The sequence below is a fragment of the Hyperolius riggenbachi genome, chromosome 1 (assembly GCF_040937935.1).
Source record: "Hyperolius riggenbachi isolate aHypRig1 chromosome 1, aHypRig1.pri, whole genome shotgun sequence".
In the NCBI taxonomy this organism is placed as follows: domain Eukaryota; kingdom Metazoa; phylum Chordata; class Amphibia; order Anura; family Hyperoliidae; genus Hyperolius; species Hyperolius riggenbachi.
The window spans coordinates 618,335,689-618,362,196 of NC_090646.1; the positions used below are offsets into that span (position 1 = coordinate 618,335,689).

The 26,508-nt window shown below is 44.4% G+C and overlaps 1 protein-coding gene across 7 annotated transcripts in view; it reads left to right on the forward strand.

Annotated features, from left to right (window-relative positions):
- The window catches only part of CPLANE1 (ciliogenesis and planar polarity effector complex subunit 1), a 154,217-nt gene that overhangs the window by 39,448 nt on the left and 88,261 nt on the right, over positions 1-26,508 (forward strand). For 4 of the 7 annotated variants that reach the window (XM_068250647.1, XM_068250680.1, XM_068250697.1 and 1 more), the window contains exons 13-24: positions 1,199-1,410; positions 6,182-6,262; positions 8,685-8,849; positions 8,931-9,098; positions 9,518-9,740; positions 12,225-12,364; positions 14,511-14,728; positions 15,391-15,555; positions 16,542-16,683; positions 19,016-19,125; positions 20,577-20,732; positions 20,929-21,037. In XM_068250647.1, coding sequence (XP_068106748.1) covers positions 1,199-1,410; positions 6,182-6,262; positions 8,685-8,849; positions 8,931-9,098; positions 9,518-9,740; positions 12,225-12,364; positions 14,511-14,728; positions 15,391-15,555; positions 16,542-16,683; positions 19,016-19,125; positions 20,577-20,732; positions 20,929-21,037 — 1,889 coding nt within the window. The remainder of the gene's footprint in view (positions 1-1,198; positions 1,411-6,181; positions 6,263-8,684; positions 8,850-8,930; positions 9,099-9,517; positions 9,741-12,224; positions 12,365-14,510; positions 14,729-15,390; positions 15,556-16,541; positions 16,684-19,015; positions 19,126-20,576; positions 20,733-20,928; positions 21,038-26,508) is intronic. The other 3 variants (XM_068250664.1, XM_068250653.1, XM_068250688.1) reach the window with 3 other exon arrangements.

The following is a 26,508-nucleotide window of genomic DNA, read 5'->3' on the forward strand; positions in this document are numbered from 1 at the left end:
ACCCTCAGAATTGCATGGCCACGCCCCTATACGTGAATAAGCACGACATCCCTGCACAGGTGCAGGATGGCTTGCATCTGCCCAGTACCAACTAGCCGCCACTTAGACTTGGCAGAAAATTTAGAGCCCGTTTCGCTCCGTGCTACTATGCTGGTGCCACCGGCCATCTGCGCTGTGTGGCTGAGCTCTGTTGAGTCCTTATCAATGGGCTTTGGGGGGTCCCAGTGCGGGAATGGCGAGGAGGAGAAGGACGGGGCGAGTCTCTGGATTATCCAGAGGCTTCCCACTACTTAGGTAAGTACACATTTCACTACAGGTACACTTGAAAGCACCCACCAAGCAAGAAATGACTTAAAACAAATTTGATTTTACTACTTTTTATCTACTTTAAAAAAAAAAAAAAAAAAAATATATATATATATATATATATATATATATATATAATTATTTTTTTGTATTGAAATGTGCAAGAATGGCAGCAATTAAATATTCCCCTTGAAGATCAATAGGTGAATTTTGATTGGCTTTTATAGGCTCCACCCACTTTTCTGAATATTAATCCCAGTCACCCAGTGGCCAACTGTACAAACTTTGAGAACCCTACCATCAATAGTGTAAGAATGGCTGCAGTTTACATTTTCCCATTGATATCTGTATTTGTCTCCGCCCCCTTTTTGGTTATGGGGATAAAAAATATCCTATACTTTATTCCAGGTAATGTACTATGTGTGTGCCAAATTTCATTCAAATCCGTTCAGCCATTGTTGCGTGAATGAGTAACAAACATCTAAACTTTCACATTTATAATATTCGTGAGATAAGCAGAAAAATGATCCCTTGGAGAAAACTCGGGAGAAAAAAGTGAATAGCGTATAATGAAAAATTGTTAAATAAAACTTTATAAAAAAAAAGTTAATAGCTTATGGGCCAATTAACTTTTTCGCCTTAGTTTTTCTCTTAGGTGATATTTGAAAAAAAAATGCTGTTTTATACCACCAGTAAGCAAGAAAATATTTTTTGATAGTATTTTCTCACCTACTTTGGTACTTTTTCAGTTGCAAAGTGTTGAAAAGGTATTCTAAATAGAGAATATGATTCAAATTCTCCTTGGAGAAGTCAGGAGAAAAAGTGAATTGCATATGGGCCCAGGTGTCAGAGAGTTTTCTTTTTAATGTCTATTTTTATTCCTGTTTTGCAGGCTGGCAGTTCTTTGGAGACTTGTGTACAATCAGACTCTTTGGTACCAGACTCGGTTAAGAAAGCAAATCTCTGGAAATCAGTCCATGTTATTATCACTTGAGGTTCAAAGTGAGGAACGAGCCATTGTGTCTCTGCTGTGTCACTTACAAGCTGAGCTACAGTCTACAGGACAACACCTGAAGCGAGAGCTGCGCCTCCTCCCCGTCACCGGTACAGCAATCTCGTATCTCACGGATGATTGGTGTGTGAGGATTGTTTGAAGGGCCACTGTTGAGAAAAAACGTACAATGCATTTGTATAAAATGTACATTTGTTTCACAGTAAAGTGCACTACAAATGTTTTTTTTTTAATTCTTATGTCTCCATCGCTTACAGTATATTTTAACCACTTGAGGACCACAGTGTTAAACCCCCCTAAAGACCAGGCCCCTTTTCTTAAAAAGGGCCACTGCAGCTTTAAGGGCTCTCTGCAGGGCTGCACAACTCAGCACACAGGTGATTTCCCCCTCCCCCTTTTCTCCCCACAAATAGAGCTGTCTGTTGGTGGGGTCTGATCGCTCCCCCCCAAAGTTTTTATATATATATATATATATATATATATATATATATATATATATATATATATATATATATACACACACACATTTATTCCCCAGCCCTCCCTCCCCCCCCCCCCCCCCCCCGCCAGCCAATCAGCGTGATCAGCTGTCATAGGCTTCAGCTTCACGGCTGTCCTCAGTACAGCGCTGCCGTGGATTGCATCGCTGTATGAGCTAATTAGACGGCGCTTTCGCTGTCTAACAGTCTCCTAGGGTGATCGCTGCTGGGGGGCTGAAGGAGGAGCTTCGCCTATCAAGCGGAGATGCGCGCGCAGTAGCGTGTACGATCTGCAAAACAGGCCCCAAGGACCTTACGCCATTCGACGTTAGGCCGTGATGCGGTCGGCAAGAGGTTAAAAATCTGGCAGGTCTGATAGGTTTTGGACTGGTCCATCTCCTCACGGGGTTTTTTTTTTCAAGGTTTTCTTTATTTTCAAAAACATTTACTGAACGATAGTTACTCCATCCAATTGCCCAAATGGTGAGCAAGTGCGTAGAAGCTGGACAGCATCTTTGTATAGGTCCATTCCACAGAGTGCTTTTGTAACGAATAAAGAAAATACTGAGAATCCCCATGAGGACATGGACTAGTCTAAAACCTGTTGGATTTTTCTGCCTACTGTAGACGACAGCAACATAGGGAGAAAATAATTTATAGTGCGTTTTACTCTTGGCAAAATGTACTTCTTATAAGTATATGCACACATTTTAAATGTTACTATTTTTCTTACAGTGGTCCTTTAAAGAGACTCTGAAGCGAGAATAAATCTCGCTTCAGAGCTCATAGTTAGCAGGGGCATGTGTGCCCCTGCTAAAACGCCGCTATCGCGCGGCTAAACGGGGGTCCCTTACCCCCCGAAATCCCCTCCGTGCAGCCGGGGATTCTTCCGGATTGAGGCAGGGCTAACCGCCGCAGCCCTGCCCCACACGCGTCTGTCAACGCGTATCTCCGCCTCTCCCCCGTCCCTCTGTCTTCCTTCACTGAGAGGGGCAAGGGAAAGGCGGCAATGCGCCGCTGATAGACATAACTAGAGGCAGGGTTGCAGCCCTGCCTCTAGGAGCAGCAAAATCTACAACCAATTTGGACGTTGATTTTGCGGGGGGGGGGGGGGGGGGGGTAAAGGGACCCCCGTTTAGCCGCGGGACAGCGGCGTTTTAGCAGGGGCTAACTATGAGCTCTGAAGCGAGAATTATTCTCGCCTCAGTGTCTCTTTAAACGGAAAATGAAGTGAGAGGGCTATGCAGGCTGTCATATTTATTTCCTGTTACACAATGCAAATTGCTTTCCTGTCCTGTTGATTCTCTGCCTATGATACGTTTAGCCATAGACACTGAACCAGCATGCAGATCAGATGTTTCTGACTGAAGTCCGACTGAACTCGCCACATGCTTGTTTCAGTTGCATGAGTCAGACACTACTGATGCCTGAAAGATCAGCAGGATGCACGGTAACTGGCGCTGGTTAAGGCCCCTTTCACACTTACTACATTCGCGGTTTCTTGCATCACTATGGCGACGTGATGTGACGGAAGTAGCAAAATGGATGCAAGTCTATGGCATGGAAAAAGTGCTAAATGCGAATGCATGCTCGCTCTCCTACTGCAGGACAATCGCACTGCACCATGTGTAAAATGTGTAAAAATATGGCAGCCTCCCTCTCCCTCTTAATTCAGGTTCCCTTTAAAGGTGGCCATACACTGTTCAACCAAAACATTCAATTTCCTTGTGTTTTTTTTCCCTGAAAAGTAAATTGATTGTATGGAAAAATTTAGTGTAATTGTTTTTTTTTGTTTGTTTGTTTGCCCTGGTGGAAAATTCTGCTACATTTTTAGAAAATATTGAATTTTGTATGGTGTATAGCCTTTACACACACACACACACACATATATATATATATATATATATATATATATATATATATATATATATATATATATATATATATATATATATATATATATATATTTATTGTGATTAACCCATGTGCACATATAGTTATATAATCCATGATGATGAGTACTTGCCTGTTATCTGTTTTCTATTTGTGCAGTACACGGTTTCATGATTTAAGTCTCAGATTGTTGCCCAATGGACAGAGGAAGTCTGTCTTTAGCAGTGGCCTTCCTCAGTGCATCTGAAACAGATGGCTTTTCAGTTTTGATTTAAACCTGTCCAGGGCTGGAGCTGTCTTGATTACCGCATATACAAGTCGACCTCTTGTATAAGTCGACTCCAATATTCAACCCTCTTAGGCATGGGAATTTTTTATTGACTCAAGTATAAGTCTACCCAGCAAAGTTAATAGCTGCACTTTGAGACCAGGAGGAGTTAATGACTGCACTGCATACGGTATTGCAGCCATTAACCCCTCATGTCCCTTAAGTGCAGCCAATACCTCCTTAAGGCCACCAAGTGCTGCAATTATTTACTCCCTTTTATGCAGCCTAGTATCCCCCCCCCCCCCCCTCCTGCCCGCCACCCCCGCCCCTTTCCTTGTTAATTGTGTCTTGACCTGTGTGTTCTTGGCATTTTCTTTCCCCAAAGTATCACTTACCACAGGGTAAAATGCTGCAAATGGGAATGTCACTATTAGTACACACTTTACTCAGTGTGCTCAGTGTTGCCCGTGACTTGTGTATAAGTCGACTCCTATACTTTTATGAAATGAATCCGACCTAAATATCTAGACTTATAGTCGAGTATATACAGTACATTTGGTAAGGCATTCCATAGGATAGAGGCAGCATGGCAAAATGCTCTGGCTCAAAGCTTTTTAGTTGGACTCTGAGGGCGATAGAGTTATTCTGCCCTTTTGATGTGAGGTTGTGGGTGGTGTGATGCAGTTGCGGGGCCTAGGTCATGTTGGGACATCATTACTACTATAACAACAAACAACATTTGTAAAGCGCTTTTCTCCCGTAGGACTCAAAGCGTATAAGCATGGCTCAGACCAATAATTGGTTGATTGGTAAATCGTGGTACAGAGGAAGAATTCTATAAGTCCGGAAATGCCAGGCTAAACAGGTGGCTTTTCAGTCTGGATTTGAATAACTCAAGGGAAGGGGCTGTCTTTACTGGGTAAGGTAGGGAGTTCCAAAGAGTAGGGGCAGCATGACAGAAAGCTCTGTCTCCAAAGATTTTGACGTGCACTCTGGGAGTGACCAAGTTTATGGATCCTGCTCAGTGTTCTCCCCAGGCTCTCTTAGCCGGGTGCTCCACCCGGCTAGTTTTGGTGACCACCCGGCTGTCATCGGCTCATCTTCTCCTCTGCTGTATGCAGAGAAGCGCCGGCCCTGCATTCTGTTATCACACCCCACCCGGCTACTTGTTCATGCCACCCGGCTGGAAAAAATTTCTGGGGAGAACACTGCTGCTGATCTGAGGTTGTGAGGGGTGTGGTGCAGCTTCAGCAAGTCCTTCATGTATCCAGGGCCCAAATTGTGCAGTGATTTGAATGTCAGCAGTCCAATCTTGAAGAGTATTCTCTATTTTACTGGTAACCAGTGCAGTGAGTAAAGGACCTGCGTAATGTGACAGGGCTGGTTTGTTAGCAATCTGGCAGCAGCAGCATTCTGCACTTATTGCAGGCGGTGCAGGTCCTTGTTTGGGAGGCCTGCATAAAGGGCATTGCAGTAGTCCAGCCGTGATGTGATGAAGGCGTTAGAAGATGCTCTGGGGAAATCAGATGTTTAATTTTTTGCAATGTTCTTCAGATGAAAGTAGGAAGATTTGACTACGGACGAAATTTGGTTTCTGAAACTCAATTTCCCATTAATTAGCACACCACGGCTGCGCACAAGGATGGAGCTGTTTACGCCTGAGGGCCCAATCCTGATTGGTGTTGATTTAAGATAGAGCTGTTTTGATGGCGAGCACTGGCTTTGGACAAAAAGGACATCAGTTTTGTCAGCATTCAGTTTCAGCCAGTTTTCATTAATCCATGCCTGTAGCTCAGCTAAGCAAGAATTTATGTTTGGAGTAGGGTCTGTTCCACCAGGTTTTGAAGGACAGGTATAGCTGTGTGTCATCGGCATAGCAGGGGTACATCAGGCCATGCTGTTGGATAATTGTACCGAGTGGCAACATGTAGATTGCAAACAGCAGAGGGGATAGGATTGATCCTTGTGGCACTCCAAATTTTAGAGGTGCAGGGTTGGACATGACAAGTCCTAGGGGTACTCCCTGTGTTTTGTTCATCATATAAGCAGAAATGCTGCTTTTTAATTGAGCAACTTTTTGCTCAGAAATTGAACGTCTGGGAGATTAATTGCCTCAAGATTTTTTTATTTTTTATTTTTTTTTTAAACCTACCTCTTAAACCATATCTTCTGTTTTACGTATAATATAATAATATAATTATGTGATGCTTTCTCATTTCTAAGGTGAAGAGTTTTTCTTGTTTGGATCATACAGAGAGTGTATAGAATTCTGGAGAAGCGAGCTTGTGGAAGCCACTGCTCAGAGTAAGAAATATTACTGCTGTATGGAATAAATGTGGCTTCTACAGGATGTCTATCTACATTGCCTTAAAGGCTTTGGGTTCACTCACCCTGGAAGTGCTAAAAGATAAAAGGCAGCATTGACTGCTGCTGTTTATGAGACTTGATTTAAAGTGTAATGGAACTCCAAATTAACTGAATAAATAACGTAAAATCATCCAATGAGAAATTACTTATGTAGCTTACCTATCCTGTAGTTTTTAGTGTTTAATGTCAATTTCAGGAGAAAGGGGATATAAAAAAAAATACTGCTGGTTTCCATTTTGATTGTTTCTCTGTGGTGCCACTGCTGCCCCCCTTTTTTTTTCCAACTCAGCTCAGTGCTAATTTTCCCTCCCTACTGCCATAGGTTACTGTCCTTCCCACAGCAAACATGACAACAGGCTTACATCACTGTGTAAAATCTTCAAAGGTGGGGTTCCGTTACCTTCCAGTCATATATAGTTTGGCTTCTTAAAGGGACTCCGAGGAGTAACAAAAAACGAAACTGGAACTTACCTGGGGCTCTCTGGGTCCCTACGCAGAAAACACGACCGGCGACACCGGGGCCGAGTGTTGGGCTGACACTTCCTGAACGGCCACGCTCGTCGTCATCACGCCCGTGCATGCACAGTACTGTCACCATTCAGGCGGTTGGCGTGATGACGACGAGCGTCACCGTTCAGGAAGTGTCAGCCCCACACTCGGCCCCAATGTCGCCGGTTGTATTTTCTGCGGAGGGACCCAGAGAGGAGCCAGGAGGACGCCGGGGGATCTCCCAGCCCAAGGTGGGCTGGAGAAAGCCCCAGGTAAGTTCCGTTTTTGTTTTTTGCTACTCCTCGGAGTCCCTTTAACCAGCAGCTGTGATCAGTACATCTGCGGCAGTATATTTCTGCCCTGCAGGAGTATTGTTCCCGTCCAGGGGCGTAGATAGTCGTCTGCTTTCCTATGGGCAGCTCCCTCGCTCGCACACACCCTCGATAGCCCCCGTGATGTTACCGGACAGATTTGTGAATGGGAATATGTTCCCATTCACCAATTTTAAGTTCCGGATCTATGAATAATGAACAGCAGAGATTATTCATTGAGAAACTGTAACCCCCTCCAACTTTTCACTTTTGCTATAGTATAGGGAGCTGTGATTCAGCTATCCAGATTTCTATGCTTGAAGGCGCTATCTAGTGTCCAAATAGATTAGTGCTCGTCACTATTATTTTTGTCCACATACATATAAATAAAAACCCTATTAACCCCTTTCTGTCGCCACAGTTACGATAGTAAAAAAAACTTGTCAAAAAACCCAAAGAGCCAAAGTGACAGAATACATAAATTGTTACGTTAGGGACTTAGCTTTTTAAATATGTATGCCATGAGGGAATATTGATTTTTTTTTTGCAAATAAGGGATTGTAAAAGAAAAAAAAGACAATAATAATAATAAATAATAAAAGTGATAACCGGGAACTTCAGATCTTCTAAAAATAGTTTCAATTACCTGGGGCTTCTGCAAGCCCCTTGCAGCCATCCTGTCCTGCACCGGTCCTCAACGATCCTCTGTTCTCCCGCCGCTGGCTACTTTCGGTTTTCGCCGACAGACCACTGCACAGCTCTGGCCACGCGTAACCTTCTTTGCGTTCCAGTCCGCAATAGCGCTATTGCAGACGGAAGCACGGAAAAAGGATACGCTTGGCAGGGCTGCGCAGGCACAGTGGACCCTCAACTTATAAGTCGAGTAATGAAACTAGCTGGTGGCGGAGGATCGGGACAGGATGGCTGCAAGGGGCTGGCAGAAGCCCCAGGTAAGTGAAACTCTTTATTTTTACAAGATCTTCAGTTCCACTTTAAACTATAATGTCTGAAAATGGAGAAAGAATGGATTTTTTTCAATTTCTTTCTTGTTATTTCTGTTACAATGCATATAAAATAATTCTTAGCGATAAGTACCACCAAAAGAAAGAGAGAGGGAAAAAAATAAAAATATTTTTCTGGAAATTAAATTTATTAATAAAATTGGGCTAATATCTGTAATTAAGGTACATTGCATTATTTACCAGACCACCATTTCAAGGCCTTTTATACATAAATGTAAATGGAAACACAGTACTTTCTCCTCTGCTCCAATATTTTGACCTTTGAGCACAGGAGATAAGGATTGATTTGTAGCAGTGATCTAAAGCAATGCAGTCAGGAGAATGCTTGCAAATTAAACTGAAAGTCACATTATTCTGTAAAATGGCTGAGTCGGGTACTAGCAGACAAGAGCCAGCAGGACAATTAGGTGGCAGACAGATAGCATTACTTTGAGCCCAAGGCAAATAGTATAACTATGTCCTTCATAAATAGTTGGAAGAAAAGATAGCTATATGCTGGTCACACTGTAGCCTGTTGTAACATTTCCTTGTTTGTAGGTGGAAGACGAGTGGGGCTACTTCAGACTCGACATTACTTGGCTATACTGTACTGTCACTTGTATAACTACAACCTAAATGATGCACAAGGCCTGTGCGACCAACTGGTGAAGGAGCTTCTGGTCCGCTCCAGTCTGCTTGCAGAGGCAGAGCAGGAAGCTCACGGTACGTTCACAGTTTATACATTTTCAGTACCTTCTTCCATGAGACACAGATTACTGATGCACCCTTATTTCCTGTATTCAGCAGGTGTTGAGTCTGAACACCGGCTGTTGGGGCAGGTTCTTCCAGAAGCCGCACTGACTGTCATCCAATCTATGGGGAGATTCATGGCTGCCTATTTTACTAACCAGCTGCTGTATGTCTTTCCCCCACACAAAGTCTGTGTTCTGGCTCCTCTTCATGTTTCTACAGGTATATACTGCCACCCCTAGGAGTTTAGTGATTAAACACCGCTAGACTAATTTATCAGGACAGGCACAACTGACCAATCTAACCACTCAGAGTTCAGAGTACAAATTAAATAAGGATTCTGGTCGGAGGTTTCAGACTGTTGGCCCCTTTTTATTCAATATGTTTGCCCTTGGCATGACTTGCCTCCGTGGGTGTAAGCTTTAGAAAAGGCTCTTTGTGGTCATATCCCTTCTACTCCATTTACCCAGAGCCCACAGCTGGGCAAACTTGTGTCCTGTCATCAAAAGTTATCGAGATTCCACAATATCATTGGAAGCGTGCTTGAGCTTTTTCTCGGTTCTCAGCTGTTTAGCTGAAAATCTGGGCACTGTTTGAGTTCATTTGCAGAGAAGGTGATTGTGAATATGCTTGCTTCACAGATAAGTTCCCCAGAGTCATCACATTACAGCACAGCACCGTTGCCAGTGCAGTGAGAGATCAGAACCTCTCTAGAGTCTGGACAGTGGAGTACGCTCTGGACCTGCTCCTCATTGGTGGCTTGATACCTGAAGCTGCATGGCTGGCCAATCAGCTGGGGGACTGGAAGATGTCTGTCTCTATGGCAGTGGCCTACAACCTGCATCTACAGAGCATTCCTGATGAGTAAGTCACCATTTTGTATGTATTACATTTTTTATAAGGGGGAGGGGAGGAGGGAGTTCCGGAACCAAACATTTTTAGCAAAATGCAGGACTCTGCAAAAATTTGTATGGTGGGTCTCCTTTCATTTTAGAGTGAACCTTAAGTGTAAAGCTAGAGATACTTGCCTCAGATGATGGAAGCCCCTTGATGGACTGGATCATCCTGGTGCCCACTGTTCCAGCGCTGGGTCCATCTAAGCCTTGTATGCTTATTGCCATACTGTATATCATCATGTATAAGTCCATCCCAATATTTCACCCTCTTAAGCTGGAATTTTGTAATGACTCAGTCTATCCAGCAAAGTTAATGGCTGCGCTTAGCTACCACAAGTGATTAATGGCTGCACGGCATAAAGTATTGCAGCTACTAAGCTCTCCTAGTCCCCAAGTGCAGCCAATTACTCCTCCAGGCCCCCACATGCATCCATTATGGTTCTTCAGGTAATTAGTGAGCCCAGGTTTTGTCATCCACCCCCAAGCAGTGCGGCCAGTATTAGTGTGCCCCCTCCCATCAGTGCGGCCAGTATTAGTGACCCCCCCCCAGCAGTGCGGCCAGTATTAGTGTGCCCCCTTCCATCAGTGCGGCCAGTATTAGTGACCCCCTCCCCCATCAGTGCGGCCAGTATTAGTGACCCCCTCCCCCATCAGTGCGGCCAGTATTGGTGTGTTTCTCCCCCTTTCCCATCAGTGTGGCTAGTATTAGTGTGCCCCCTCCCACCTGTGCGGCCAGTATTGGTGCCCCCCCCCATCAGTGTGGCTAGTATTAGTGCGCCCCCTCCCACCAGTGCGGCCAGTATTGGTGCGTACCCCCCCCATCAGTGTGGCTAGTATTAGTGTCCCCCCTCCCACCAGTGCGGCCAGTATTGGTGTGTCTCTCTCCCCCCCCCCCCCCCCACATCAGTGTGGCTAGTATTAGTGTGCCCCCTCCCACTAGTGCGGCCAGTATTGGTGTTTCCCCCCCCTCCCACCAGTGCGGCCAGTATTAGCGACCCCCCCATCAGTGTGGCTAGTATTATTGTGCCCCCTACCACCTGTGCGGCCAGTATTAGCGACCCCCCATCAGTGTGGCTAGTATTAGTGTGCCCACTCCCACCAGTGCGGCCAGTATTAGTGACCCCCCCCCATCAGTGTGGCCAGTATTAGTGACCCCCCATCAGTGTGGCTAGTATTATTGTGCCCCCTCCCACCAGTGCGGCCAGTATTAGTGACCCCCCCCCCATCAGTGTGGCTAGTATTAGTGTGCCCCCTCCCACCAGTGCAGCCAGTATTGGTGCGTCTCCCCCCCATCAGTGTGGCCAGTATTAGTGTTGTTTTCTCCCCCCTCAATATACCTACAGCTTGTAACCATCTTTTTTCCTGTTCTTTGATTGGGTCCAGGATCAGCATTCTATATTAACCTATATCAATATCAAAGATGCAATCTAAGAAATATTCTTCTGCATTTATGCAATTTAGAGGCAGTATTGCTTCATTCACACTTGCTCTTTGAATGCACAGATTGGTTTCTTAATAGAGGACTGCGGCCTGTGGGTTTCTCATTAGGGTTCATTTTCCGTGGCCTTTTTAGAGATGTGATGTAGAAAAAGGAACCGCACACCTCATTGTGCGAGTGGTGGTGCAGGACTGCTAGGAAGCACAAACAAGTATCCAACGGAGGGGTCCGCACACCGTCTTAGTGAAGCAAAAAGTTTTTATTGCTCCATTACACACCTGCAATGTTCATCTGACCGTTTTGTCCGGCCATCGTTTCGGGGCCTTTAGGGGTCCCCTTTGTCAAGGCATAGGCAGAAAAAACATATGTTTGTGTGGACCCCTCCTTAGGATACTTTTTAGAGATGTGTCCATGTGTCTTTGTGATCATTATGTATGCTTTATGTCATTTAAGAGTCGGCTACGCTTATGTGTTCTTTCTAGTATTAGTGTGCCCCCTTCCATCAGTGTGGACAATATTCGTGTCCTCCAACCAAGTAGTGTGGCCAACGTTTGTGTCCCCCTCCTATCATTCTGTCCAGTATTAGTGCCCCCCCCCCCCCCCTTCAGTTTGGACAGTATTAGTGAACCTCCCCCAATTAGTGTGGCCAGTATTAGTGTAGTGAGAGGCGGATCGTCTTTGCAGGGTGAAGGGAATGGGTCAAAGCACACTAAAAGCTTTGGTGCTGTGTGGAGGGCGGTAGACACCCCCCAACCTGGCTATAAGTGGAGAAATGTAGGACTGACTGTCATATAGGGCGACCCCTATACTTTTATACTGTGTCATTCCTAACTTTCTGGACTTGTAGTCCGTGATATACGGTAATACAAACTTACTACCATACATAGTACATCATATATAGGACAGTATGTGATACATTTCATTGACTTCAGTGGATAGTCCAGTACTTCATTCTGCTTTTGTACAGGCTGCTGTGTGTTCTTTGTTTTAATAAGTTCCGGTATGTTCTGTCAGAAGTAATGGAGATGTTCCCAGCATGCCTCTGAGCCTGTCCCCGGCACACATATTCAAGGAGAAGTTACAGTCCTTCCTTGGCCAGCCTCCAAGTGTGAATACCCCAGACAAGAAGCTCTCCGAGACCAAGCATTTCACTGGTAATTACCGTACTGTTTTTTTCATAAAGTACTATTAAAAGTATTTGCCTTTTAGTGAGTATTCTGACCAGTACTACTTGGAATTAGATTTAAAAGTATTCAAAGTTTTTTTTTTTTTGTTTATATGCATTTAATAGGATATTATTTTAAATTATTCATTTTAAAGTAAAACTAAAGGGAGAAAAAAAAATAAGATACCTATGGAGAGGGAAGGCTCTGGGTCCTATTGAGCCTTCCTAATCTCCTCACGGTCCCCTCATTCCATTGATGTCGCCTCCTTTATAGCTATTTGACCAAATACACCTCCATAAGCCCTCAAAAGGTTTCAGAAACATTTGTGTCCTTGGAGCGCTTCCAAAGACAGGCGGCTCCATACTGTGCAGTACTGACCAGCCCTTCCTCTGAAGCCCTGGGAGACAAAAGTGCTCACGGAGGTGAAGTAACTTCACACCAGGACAGCGGGCAAACCAGAGTCCCGAAAGGAGGCAGGGAATGCTCAATAGGATTCGGAGCCTCCCCTTTCCGTAGGTAAATGTATGATTTCATTTTTAATTATTCTTACTACTGATTTCCTTTAAATGTGGCAGTTTTTAGTAAACAAAAAGGTCATCAGTGAGACTGGTCTTCAATTTATAGTAACCAAAAGCATATGTGAGACCGCACTCCAGGGATGCAGGCGACAAGCGTGCAGCGGATCCACCCGTGTACCTTCTGGGTATATCAAGCAGCTTCTCCGAAACGATCCAGCACAGCTCTTTTATCAGACATTACTTTATTGGATCATAAAAGACAGAACAGTTACAGCTGCATACTGGCCACTATGCAGCTGTAACTGTTCTGTCTTTTATGATCCAATTAAGTAATTTCTGACAAAAGAGCTGTGCTGGATCGTTTTGGAGAAGCTGTTCAATTTATAGTAGGCATGTCTTCAGCTGATGGAGCAGTTGCTCTGCCCAAATCGTGTTTATGTGCCTACGCTGGAAATAGTTTGCAGTGACCGGGAGTGAGCTAGCAGTGGTATGTTGCAGAGGAGGAGATGAACTGGTTAAAGAGTAACTGTTAGGCTACAAAAGCTAATTTAAACCTCTATTCTCCTGTGTTAAACAGTTTAGAAGGAAGCCAAAAAGACAATACTGAAGTAAAAAATCTCTCTTACTTTGTTGTTGGCTGAATAGCAATCCAACAGTAGTGTTGTCCAGGTCATGAACGATTCGGATCTTTGATCCGGATCTTTTTTGTGAGTCGAATCATCCGAGATTCGGTTCACAGTGGATGTCTGGAAGAAACAGGAACTGCAGCTTCTGTGCACAAGCACAATCTTCCTGCTGCATCTCTCCCTGCACCTCTCCCTGTGCTGCAGATGATTCAAAGATTCGGTTCAAAGATCCGATCATTGAAAAGAACCCCCCCCCCCCCCCCTCCCCCCCCGCTGCTGAGTGACAAACAATATGCCTCGCTAGACCAGAGGCTGGTAGGAGTGTCTGAGGGCTGGGAATTGGGAGGGCTAAAGAATCATCAATCAGGAAGCAGGGTGAGAGAGGATATTACATCACAATTGGCTTCATACAAGACAGACAAACATGGAACCTGCCATGAGCTGTCAGGAGCATCAATCTCTGCAAATACTATATAAAAATTCTGTGAAATCCAAACGTGGACAGTGAAATGCATATGTAATGTAAGTATAGCCAATAGTTAGCTACTGATGTGTTTTTTTTTTTCTGACCTTATACCTAACAGCTCCTCTTTAAGCAGCTTTGTACTTTACTTATGAATGACCCGCCGATACGAACTCTGTTTCCATTAGGAACAAGTCCCAATTTTTTTTTCAAATTGGACTTGTAGTTTTTGAGAAAATTGATTTTTAAAAAATTCAAAGAAAAAATGGCAGAGAGGGGGATACTGAGGGCACAGGGGACAGAGATGGCACAATGTTCCGACTTAAGAACAGATTCAGGTTAAGAATGAACCTACAGTCCCTATCTCGTTTGTTAACTGGGGACTACCTGTATTTCCTCAACTTTGAGCATTGGTACTGTTTATATTGCCTTATTGAATTAGACGATTACTGACTGGGACATTCTTGACAGAGAACTACTTTTAGTTAAAACTGCAAACTGTTTTTGCGATTGTTGTCTTTCTTCAGATCCCATTGAGGAGGAAGATGCGGATGTTCTGTTCACTTCCGTGCAGGAAATGCTGAAGGCGGCTGTAATGGCCGACGCAGAAATTCTCACAGAAAGTCTTCACCAGCTGATCGAGTCGGCCAAAGAGCTTATTGGAAAGCTGTCTGGTCTGGTTCCTGAGCGCCTGTACCTGCCAGCGCCACCTCTCTACTGTCCCCAGCCCTCCTCAGTCAGCGAAGTAAGTCCAGGGAGTTTCAGCTCAATTCCTTCATACAACCCTTGTGAACGGCTGAGTTATGATCAGTTCAGTTTGGAAACATTGAGCAGGTGGGGTGGGACATATACATTTAAAGGACCACGCTAGCAAAAAAAAGTAAGCAGTTAAAATCTGACAGAACCGTCAGGTTTTGGACTAGTCCATCTCCTCATTGGGATTCTCAGAGTTTTCTTTATTTTTAAAAGCATGTCCTGAACGGCAGTTGCAAAATCTTAACTGCTAAAATAGCGTGCAAGTGAGTAGGGAGGCTGGATGGTGTTTTACTGTTTTTTGCAGTTAAACTGTCATTCAGGAAATGCTATTGAAAACCAAAAAAAACCCTGAGAATCCCCCATGAGGAAATGGACTAGTCCAGTGATCTGCAAACTTGGCTGTCCAGCTGTTAAGGAACTACAAGTCCCACAATGCATTGCAGGAGTCTGACAGCCACAGTCATGATTCATAAAAGCAAATGCATTGTGGGACTAGAGAGCCAAGTTTGTAGACCACCGGACTAGTCCAAAACCTTGTCTGTTCTGCAAGGCTGTAGCTCCTATAAAATAAAATTCTCGTTTATTCAGGTCTCGTTTGGGGTGTCTCAGTGGACCTGTCTTGTAATTTTTGTAATTTATTTTTAATTCTAGGAGGACCCAGGTGATTTGCTTTTGAACCAGGAGAAACTAAATCGTCAGAAGTTATCTGGAGTTCTTCAGAGAATCCTTTTACTGCTGCGGGCGGCTCATTGTTCCCTTCCTGCTGCTCAGTGGTACATCAAGCAGATAAAAAGAACACGGAAAGTCATGCAGAAGGTTATAAGTACACCCTCTCAATACTTCTGATCACTTTTACACTTGAATGCATATGACATGACAGGTTGTGTAGGGAGAGTTTATTAACCAAGTGTATAAACATTGTGCTGCTGCTTTAGGTTTCATGCCATAGGCAACCTGCGCAGATGCAGCAGTGTCCCTGATGGTGAAGCTGGTTAGATTTGTTGCTTCAAGCCAAGGCCAATAAGAAACATAAAATAAAGCACTATTTACCACACAGGCTCATAATGAGACGTAATAAAACAGACTGTATATGTACTGTTTTCTAAAACTGACATTTTTAAGTCTTAGCTCACAATTAGGTGGGATGTCCTCAGAAATTCATAATGAAGCTGGAATGTCCCAAAATAAAATATATATGCATTTGTGTGCATGTGTGTGTTCCCAAAATAGCATAATTAGGCAGCCAGTTCCCTGCGACAGCCCAGACTCCTGTGAATGATCTCATTCATACACCTGACAGCACATGTATGAATGGGCTTAAAGTGAACCTCCAGACTAAAAATCTACTCAGCAGCACTGAAAAGGCTTGGTGTTTCTTTAACAGTTTCACAGCATCAGAACTTTGTTTTTCTTACATAAGCCTTATTTTTAGCTGCACAAAAGCTTAAACTCCGCCCCATCAAAGAAAACTGCCCAGGCTTTCTTCCCGGATGCTGTGCAAAGCATGATGGGATTTCCTATGTTGTTGTTCACGTTGCCTAGCAACTGGGAGGGGTGATCAGCACACAGGACAGTTAGAACTGTGTCTTATGCTCCCTGTCACCTCCTTTCAACCAAAAAGATGGCTGCCCTCATGAAATCAAACATTTGCCTGTTCTTTTAAAACAAGGTGGGTAAGAGATTATACTGTATTACCTATCTATTGTAGTTAACATAACTAATGTAACTTAATGACAGTATGTTTGTTTAGGCTGAAGTTCCTCTTTAATTAATATTGTCTCGTTCCTTTCCTTCTGTTTCAGATTCGTGCCAAAGGCTCCTTACCTCCTCTGGGTTTACTTCCAGAATCCCTCCTGAATTATGCAAACAGTAAGACAGTTTTCCTCAAGCCGGGGGCCAGTGGAGATCATGCCAGTGGTGATCTAGTGTCATGCAGTGTGCTCAGTAAGTGGGGCTCTCTTGATAATTAACAAAACTTGTGGAACTAGTTTGGCAAGGCACCTACATATTACCAAAGTACTTCATTTAAAAGGACATAAAGTGAGGGGGATATGGAGGCCTCTATATCCATTTCTTTTTAAACAAAATAGTTGCCTAGAAGTCTTGCTAATCTCTTTGGCTGTAGTAGTGTCTGAGACCTCTAATCTGCATGGTTGTTGAGGGGCTATGAATAAAAGTATTAGAGGCAGTGGCTCAGCAGGACAGGCAGGCAACGTGCATTGTTTAAAATGAAATCAATATGTCAGTCTCCATACCACTCAGTTCAGGTGTACTTGAAGTGGGATTGTGGTTTCAGAATACACAAAAAAAACCTCAGCGCTTGGATGTAAAATAACTGTATATTCTGGCGTATAATACTACTTTTTAACCCTTTAAAATCATCTGATAAGTCAGGGGTCGTCTTTTACGCCGGGTGTCATTGATGCGGATGATACGCCCTATCCTGTTACCGCCTCTCACTGCTGAGGACTGCAGTGAAGCGGCGCAGGCGCACGTGCGAGATCTGAGAGGCAGAGAAGGAGGTAAATAAGGATACAAGGGTGGGCCAGAAGGGTGAAAGAGGCGTGTTATATGGGCACGGCACAATCTATTCTTCCATACCACTCTGATTATCAGGTAGACAAGGAGAGCTGACCAATCGGCTTAGGGAGAGGGAGAGTTGAACAATCCAACCAGTCAATCACCTATATACTGTTATATGCTGGGTACCACATACAGTACAGCAGCAGTAGCTGTTCATACATAGCACCAGTTTATGATTTTGTTTAATTTTTATTTGGTGTGTGTGTAGGAAGAGGGGCAGTCTTGTATGGAGAATATATCTCAAACTCTATATTTTAACTGGAAAATTTGGAGGGTCGTCTTATACACCCATTCATCTTATACACCGGTATAGAACATTTAATGATTAAATACTTACCGAAAAAGAATGGACAAATGCAGTGGTGGGCAAAGCCAACAGTGGACCCCTGTTCAGAATAAATTAAATGGGGCCCCATACAAGTAGGGGTAGTCACAACAGATAATGGGGGTATTTTCTACCTATTAATTATGTCTCATACATGACTGGGCCACAAGCAACTATTGCTGCAACTCATACACATGTTCCTAAGGAAAAGATGAAAACTTGTAAAAAAGAGAAAAAAAACCAACTACCATACCATTGTATTATTATTATTTTTGTTATTATTATTGTTCTGTATCTAAATAGATCTGATATCTGCCATAGTGCTTTTTTACAGAATATATAGTCCTGTCACTGACTGTCCTCGCAGGAATTTACTACCTAATCCCTACCATAGTCCTAGTCTAAAACCCTCTACCATACTATTTTTGTGTATATAGTGCTGACATCTTCTGCAGCACTTCTCAAAGTGCATAGTCATAATCGGAGGCAGCCACATGAAGGAGAATGAAACAGAATGAGGGAAAGACAATTACTGTGTATACTTGAGTATATGTCTAGAAATGTAGGTCTGTTTCACTTTATAAAAGTATAGGGGTCGACTTTTATACATGAGTCGCAGGCAACACTGGGCACTATGAGCAATGTGTGTACTAATAGTGACATTCCCATTTGTACCCACTGAGTGCAGTGCAGTCATTAACCCCTCCTGAGCCCCAAGTGCAGCTGTTAACTTTTCTGGGTAGACTTATACTTGAGTCAATAAAAAATTCCAACTTAAGAGGGATAAATCTTTGAGTCGACTTATACACAAGGTCGACTTGTATTCGAGTATATACGGTACACAAGAAGGGGAGTGGCACAGGGAGGGAGAGACAGCTTCTAAGGGGGCTGGGTGCTGACACATACATGAACCTAGGGGATAATCTGGTCCTGACTGCGGTGCAGCTGCAAAATCTGCAAGTGCCCATATCTGCCTCTGGTCAAATGTTCATTTGTCTTGAATCTCTCTCAGATAAGTTCACAAATATTCCTGAGGGGCCCCATATGGCCCGAGGAGCATCTCAGGTTCCATAATCCCACTCCTGTATGAACCTTTCGCTATAGGGTGTTTGCTCCTTTATATACCCGTATGGTTAGAGAACCAGTGGTCAAGCCAATTACCGGTATAAGGGCTTTTTCAGACATCTTGCCATATAAGGTTATGGCTACTCACTCACTGAGGTAGTAAAATGATGCCCCATATATTGGCCAATCATAGACTTTCAAATAAACCACCTGATGAAATCAACTTTTTTCTCTATGACTTCTTATTGAAGAGATTCTGTAGCATAAATTCCTCATGTGTGAACCCCTCTGTTGCTTTTTCAGGCTGCTTTCGGGAGCTGTGTGCTCTGTGCTGGATGCTGCATGTTCGTGAAAAGCTATCACTGAGCTGCAGACTATACCAGAAAGCCAGGGACAACGGCAAGGTTTTCAAGGTATGGCTGCTGTCTTATGTAGGCTGTGACTGTAATCCTCTGTATATCTAGGGTGATAGTAACTACACACATAAGGTATGTACACACTTTAGATTTTACTTGGCAAAACTCCGTTATAAACTATTTAGTCAATGTGCGCCCATTGTAAAATCTTTTATTCACTCTGAAATTTATCACTGGTGGCAACAGCTTTACTACTGGCAGGTTTATCACAGGGGAATGTTTGTTTGTGCTCTGAAGTGAGCAGAAGCACCACTTGGTGCCCCAGAGTGCACTGGGATGAGAAGGCTTCCTGACATCATAGCCTAGTCTAAACCTCACTGGGAGGGCGCCGCTACATACCAATATTTAGCAATATACGGTATTATAGGAAGTGTTTCTGATGCTGAAACCAAGATAATATATTGGGTATCCTAATGTGTATGTATGTAGAGGGAAGACCCTGGACCCCATTGGGCCTTCCCAGTCCTCTCCCCTTGCCCGAGTTCCACAGATTTCTTCCTATTGAAATTATACCACCAGCTAGTTGATTATCTCTTTGGCCCTCCACTGGCATCCTCCCCGAGTACATCAGAAATTGGGTTCCTCCGTATTTCACATGCTGTGTGTGCGTAATATGGATCCAATTGTCTTCGCAAATACTTGGGGACACGAGTACTTCTGACGATGTCGGGATCTGTGCTGCGCATGCACACACACAAGTCTCATGGGCTCGCGCATGTGCAGTACGGATGCTGCTGAGGAGTCCTGAAGGCATGCAAATTCAAACGGGGACAGCGGGGGACAAAGGGCACGGAGAAAGGACCTGGAATGCCCTATATGGGATCCAGACCCTTGACTCTCTATAGCTGAGTATTTAACCTAGGGAGGGAGGAAAAGGAACACTTAATAGTAAATAGAATTTTTTCAGAGATAACTTGCATATTCCTTTGAATGTCATACATATATGAAAAGGTGAATATTTAGATTTATTAAGATTAAAACACTTTATTGTTTTGTTTTGCATACACTCATGCTTTAAGAAAACTATCTCATAGCCTTCTTTGCTTGTTGCAAGTAACCGCCAGTGCTTACTTGATTGAAGTCTGTGTTCTCATTTTAAGTTCCGTAATCTTTTCAAAATGGGAGGAGGCGCCCCAATGTAGTATGCAATGGGTAAACTTGGCAGTGAAAGTCTTACCTCAGGTGGGAGGGTTAAAGGTAATAATTTTATAGGAGACAGGAAAAGACGACTCGTTTTGCTGGACCATCCCGCTTCCTCAGGTCTACAGTACAGCTGCACACACAGACTGTGGGAGTGCCTTGGGCGACTTTGAGCAGGCTCTGCCATCGCAATATAGAGACTGTTCATGGCTAGTTACCTAGTTCCCAGCAGTAGTAACGGGAGTCTGTTAGATCCACTTGTGACCGGTTGTCAGTTTTCTTAATGAGGTAAATCTTTTTCCCCGCAGAGCTCAGATGAGTATGACCCCTGTGTGACTGAGCGCTGCTTTGAAGCTCTGGATTGGGCATGTAGAATGCTGCCTTTTACCCGAGTCACAAACTGCGAGGAGCTGGTGCAAGATATCATCCTGAGCCTGATCAGTGAGCTGCCTCCAGTGAAAAAGGTACACGCATAAGCTAAAGAGCAAAGGGAAATGGGCTGGGTCTAGCCAGAAGGCAACAAGGGAAATTCCCTGGCTCAGATGTTGAATTATTGCATGTAATGATACCACCACAGTACTGAATTTCACCCGCAGGTGGCGCTACAGAAAAAAAAATCAAAATGCAAACCTGTCTCAAGAATGCATGTGTGTTTTTCAGGTTGCAGAAATCATGGTGAAAGCATTTCCCCATCCTGATGAAGTCCGCGTTCCATTAAGGGAAAAATACCATTCTGTACAGCAACGTCTGAGGCACGCCATGATTAAAGGTAGTGTCCATCTCTACAGTCTGCCCAATGTATAATAGTTAAAAGGAATGGTGTGAAAATGAGTGACCTTTTAGCCTATAGAGTGATTTGCTGCAGGGTAAGAAAGCTTTTGATTGCTGCCTGATCTGACTATTCACTTGCCCATTTGCAATTAACTTTTTTCTCCTGAGTTTTCTCCTAGGAGATAATTTTTCATATTGTTTTTAAAATAACTTTTCAGCACTTTGAAATTGAAAAGTACCAAAAGGTAGATGAAAAAGTACTATCAAAATTATGTTGAGTATTTTCTCATTTGCTGATGGTTTAAAAAATCATTTTATTAATAAGATGTGAAAATATCAACTAGAAGAAAACTCAGGTGAAAAAGTTAATTGCATATGGGCCACTGTCTGTAAGTGGTTCTAGACCACCTTTCTCCTCCCCTGATTGGCCACGATCCAGTGACCAGCAGCAGAATCTGATGGGACGCGGCCAGGCGGCTGCGTTCTACAGCTGCCGGCTGCAACATTTAATGTGATGCGGCCGTGAGGCCGCGATCTACCGGTATATCGCGGCCCATTAAATTTTGCGGCCAGCAGCTGTAGAACGCAGGGGCGGCTCTGCCATGATGCACTCACGCTGCCCCCCGGAGTGCTCCCTCAGCCGCCAGATTGCACATCTTCCCTCCAGGCAGCTGCAGCTGAGGGAGTGGAGACCAGGACAAGCCACAGACACCATCGCTGGAGAGAGGTAACTGATAACTATTAAACGGGCTCCTATACCTAGCTAACCCATACTGGAGGCACCTATACCTAGCTAACCTATACTGGAGGCACCTATACCTAGCTAACTTATACTGAAGGCACATGTACCTCACTACCATAATAAAGCACATATACCTAACTACCGTACTAAAGCACCTATACCTAGCTAACCCATACTGGAGGCACCTATACCTAGCTAACTTATACTGAAGGCACATGTACCTCACTACCATAATAACGCACATATACCTAACTACCGTACTAAAGCACATATACCTAGCTAACCCATACTGGAGGCACCTATACCTAGCTAACCTATACTGGAGGCACCTATACCTAGCTAACTTATACTGAAGGCACATGTACCTCACTACCATAATAACGCACATATACCTAACTACCATACTAAAGCACATATACCTAGCTAACCCATACTAGAGGCACCTATACCTAGCTAACCTATACTGGAGGCACCTATACCTAGCTCACCCTATACTGGAGGCACCTATACCTAGCTAACTAATACTGAAGGCACATGTACCTTACTACCATAATAAAGCACATATACCTAACTACCGTACTAAAGCACATATACCTAGCTAACCCATACTGGAGGCACCTATACCTAGCTAACCTATACTGGAGGCACCTATACCTAGCTAACCCTATACTGGAGGCACCTATACCTGGCTAACTTATACTGAAGGCACATATACCTCACTACCATAATAAAACACATATACCTAACTACCGTACTAAAGCACATATACCTAGCTAACCCATACTGGAGGCACCTATACCTAGCTAACCTATACTGGAGGCACCTATACCTAGCTAACTTATACTGAAGGCACATGTACCTCACTACCATAATAACGCACATATACCTAACTACCATACTAAAGCACATATACCTAGCTAACCCATACTGGAGGCACCTATACCTAGCTAACCTATACTGAAGGCACATGTACCTCACTACCATAATAACGCACATATACCTAACTACCATACTAAAGCACATATACCTAGCTAACCTATACTGAAGGCACCTATACCTAACTACTAAAGCACATAACATATACCTAGCTAAAATATACTGAAGGCACCTATACCTAACTACCTATACGGGGTCGGTGGTAAGCTTAGCATTTGAAACGTTGGTAGATCTCCTGGCCTCGGCAAAGTAGCTTGTGAGCCGAAAAAGTATGGGCATTCCTGTTCTAGACTGTTTGAGATAATCTGGTTCTGTCTCTTCCCACAAGAAAAAAGTAATTTGTGCAGATTTGAGTCTTGTGATTTTTCATGGTTATTGTCGCAGGGACCAGGTGCCTAGAGGTCTTTTGCGTTTCTCTACCTGGCCCATATGCAATTCACTTTCTCCTGAGTTTTCTGCTAGGTGACATTTTCACACCTTGTCAATAAAATGCACCGTAAGCCACCAGCAAGCAAGAAAATACTCATCAATATTACTTTTTCACCAATGTTTTGGTACCTTTTTAATTACGGAGTGTTGAAAAATGTCTTTTTAACCCCCGGTAAGCAAGAAAATACTCAAAATAATTTTGATAGTGCATTTTCACCAACTTGGGGGTACTTTTTCAATTGTAAAATGCTTAAACCTTATTTTAAAGAGACTATGAAGATTACCTCCTAGGAGATAACGCAGGAGAAAAGGTTAATTGCATATGGGCCAAAGGCCCTTATTCAATTCACTTTTTCTTCCCAAGTTTTCCCCCAAGAGATCATTTGTTATCTTCTGCCTAAAATCACTTTTTGGCAAGGTTTGAAAATATCTCCTAGGAGAAAAAGTGAATTGCATATGGGCCCTTCTGTCTTATCCACAGGAAGTGTAAGCCCACCTTGGCAGGCAAATGAGCAGATTTGGACTGCAGAGAATGAAGGGTGGTAGTTGAGTTTTGCAATTGAATGCTGTTGTGTTTTTTTTTCTCCTCGGTTTTGAGTTATATTATATCCTTCAACAACAAGAGCTGAACAGCCAGCACAACCACACAGACCTCAACCACCCACATTCCATCACGTTTATGAAAAAAGGGCTCCGGGGAAATTTGGGAGCCAGGTGAAGCCACTATTGCTTTTCCTAGCCTTCCTCTTACATGAACCCTTTATCTACTCCTATCACTAACCTAAAGCCATTTTAGCCTAGAAGTAATCCCCTTTACCTACTCTACAACTGTTTAAACCTAAACTGCTCCCTTGTCCCATCCACCCCTCATCTCCTTTGCTTCTGCCACCATTGAAAAAGTCATCCTGTTGCTGGTGACTTCCCCTCCCGTCTCCTCCGCCCTTGACTCTGTACCCTCAAACACCCTTCTCCCCCACTTCCCTGACCTGGCCCAGTCCTCCCCTCCTTATTCAACCTCTGCTTCTCCACAGGCACCTTCCCCAAATCCTTCAACCAGGCCACCATACATACCCTGCTTTTAACCCTCACTCAACCCATCCCTCCTCTCAAACTACCGCTCAATCTCCCACCTCCCCTTTGCCTCAATACTCCTCTGGTTCACTGGCGCATTACACAATACTTCAACACCAATTCCCTACTTTACCCCTACAATCTGGATTCCTAAGCACACACAACAGAAACGGCCCTTGCCAAGGTGGTCAACAACCTTACCCTTGCCAGAGCCAAAGGCAGTTTCTCCATCCTACTCCTCCTTGACCTCTCCTCTGCATTTTATACTGCAGACTGTCCCCTCCTCCTTCAATCACTACAGTCCTTGAGCATCCATGGCCTCGCCTTGGCTTGGATATTCCTCTTACCTCTCCTATCGCTCCTTCATAACCTCCTTCAACAGCTCCTCCTCAACCCCTGCACCCCTCTCAGTTGGGGTCCCCAAGGGCTAAGTTTTGGGCCCCCTTCTGTTCTCAATATACACTTCACTTCCATCTCCTCCCTGGGCTTCAAATGCTACCTTTATGTTGATAACACTCCATACCCCTGATCTCTGCTCACCACCATGGACAAGGTCTCCTCATGCCTTTTCAACTACCGTATATACTCGCAAGCAAGCCGACCCGCGTGTAAGCCGACCCCCCCACTTTTACCCAAAAAAAACAGGAAAAAATGATTGACCCTCATATAAGCCGGGGGTAGGAAATGCTGGCCGCGTGATCCCCCCCAGTGTGTCCCAGTATAGCTAGTATAGTGCCCAGTATGGGTAGGTAGTTCCTCAGTATAGCTAGTATAGTGCCCAGTACAGCTAGTATAGTGCCCAGTATAGGTAGGTAGTGCTCAGTATAGCTAGTAAAATGCCCCACTATAGCTAGTATAGTGCTCAGTATAGCCAGTATAGTGCTCAGTATAGCCAGTATAGTGCTCAGTATAGCCAGTATAGTGCTCAGTATAGCTAGTATAGTGCTCAGTATAGCTAGTATAGTGCTCAGTATAGCTAGCATAGTTAGGCCTGAGAGATAAATCGAATTTAAATCGAAATCGCGATCACCAAGGTCACAATTTCAGAATCGTCAAAGCGGCGAATATCGCGATCACGTCATTTCCACATGGGGAAGTTTGAAGAAGCGCCTTCAAACTTTCCCAAAGTCCCAGTGTGTGTGGCCCGCAGCGTTAGACATACCTTGCGTCCTCTGTCGCCCAATGCCAGCTCTTGTGCTTGGCAAAACAGGAGGCGAAGTTGATAGATGGGCATCGCTGGACTCGTGCTGGAAACTATGTCCAGAACTGATGCAGCTTGGGGGACAAAGGAGGCACAGAGAGACACAGAATGGGCACAGAGTGGGCACAGAAAGAGACACAGGAGACACTGAGGGGGCACAAAGAGACACAGAGGGGGCACAGAAACAGAGCGGGCACAGAGACACAAAGGGGGCAAGAGAGAGACCCAGAGGAGGCATGAAGAGGCAAAGGGGGCACAAGGAGAGACAGGGAGGCAGAGGGGGAGTAAACAGGTACAGAGAGGGAAACTAAGCTTGATTTGAAGGAAATCGTGAATCGAATCGAAATCGCAATTTCGGACAGAAATCGCTCAATTCAATTTTTTCCTAAAATCGTTCAGGCCTAAGCATAGTGCCCCAGTATAGCTAGCATAGTGCTCAGTATAGGTAGTATAGTGCCCAGTATAGCTAGCATAGTGCCCCAGTATAGTGCTCAGTGTTGGTAGGTAGGTAGGTAGTTAGTTAGTTCACTCCCCCCCCCCGGCCGCCGCCGCCACCACCACCACCACCACCGCCGCTGCTATTACCTTACCGACGGCCTCTAATATTCCCCTCTCCGTCTCTCCGTGCAGGCATGTAAATAGTTCGCAGCAGCTCGCCCTACGGCGGCTGCTGTGTGATGATGGAGGAAGCGTAGAGAGCGGCTTCCTGTAGCGGCGATATGTATCGCCGTTACTATGGGAACCTCTCTCTCTACGCTTCCTCCGTCATCACAAAGCTGCCGCCGTAGGGCGAGCTGCTGCGAACTATTTACATGCCCTGCACGGAGAGACAGAGAGGGGAATATTGGAAGCCGCCGGTAAGGTAATAGTAGCAGCAGCTGCGGCCGGGGGGACATGACTCGCAAGCAAGCCGACCCCCCCAACTTTTGGCCCACTTTTGGGGTGTCAAAAATTCGGCTTGCTTGCGAGTATATACGGTATTTCCTCCTATATATCAGCTAGGTTCCTGAAGCTTAACCTAGGCAAAACTGAGCTCCTGATCTTTCCACCCCGCACTGGTGCACCCCTCTCGGATTTTCACCTTACATAT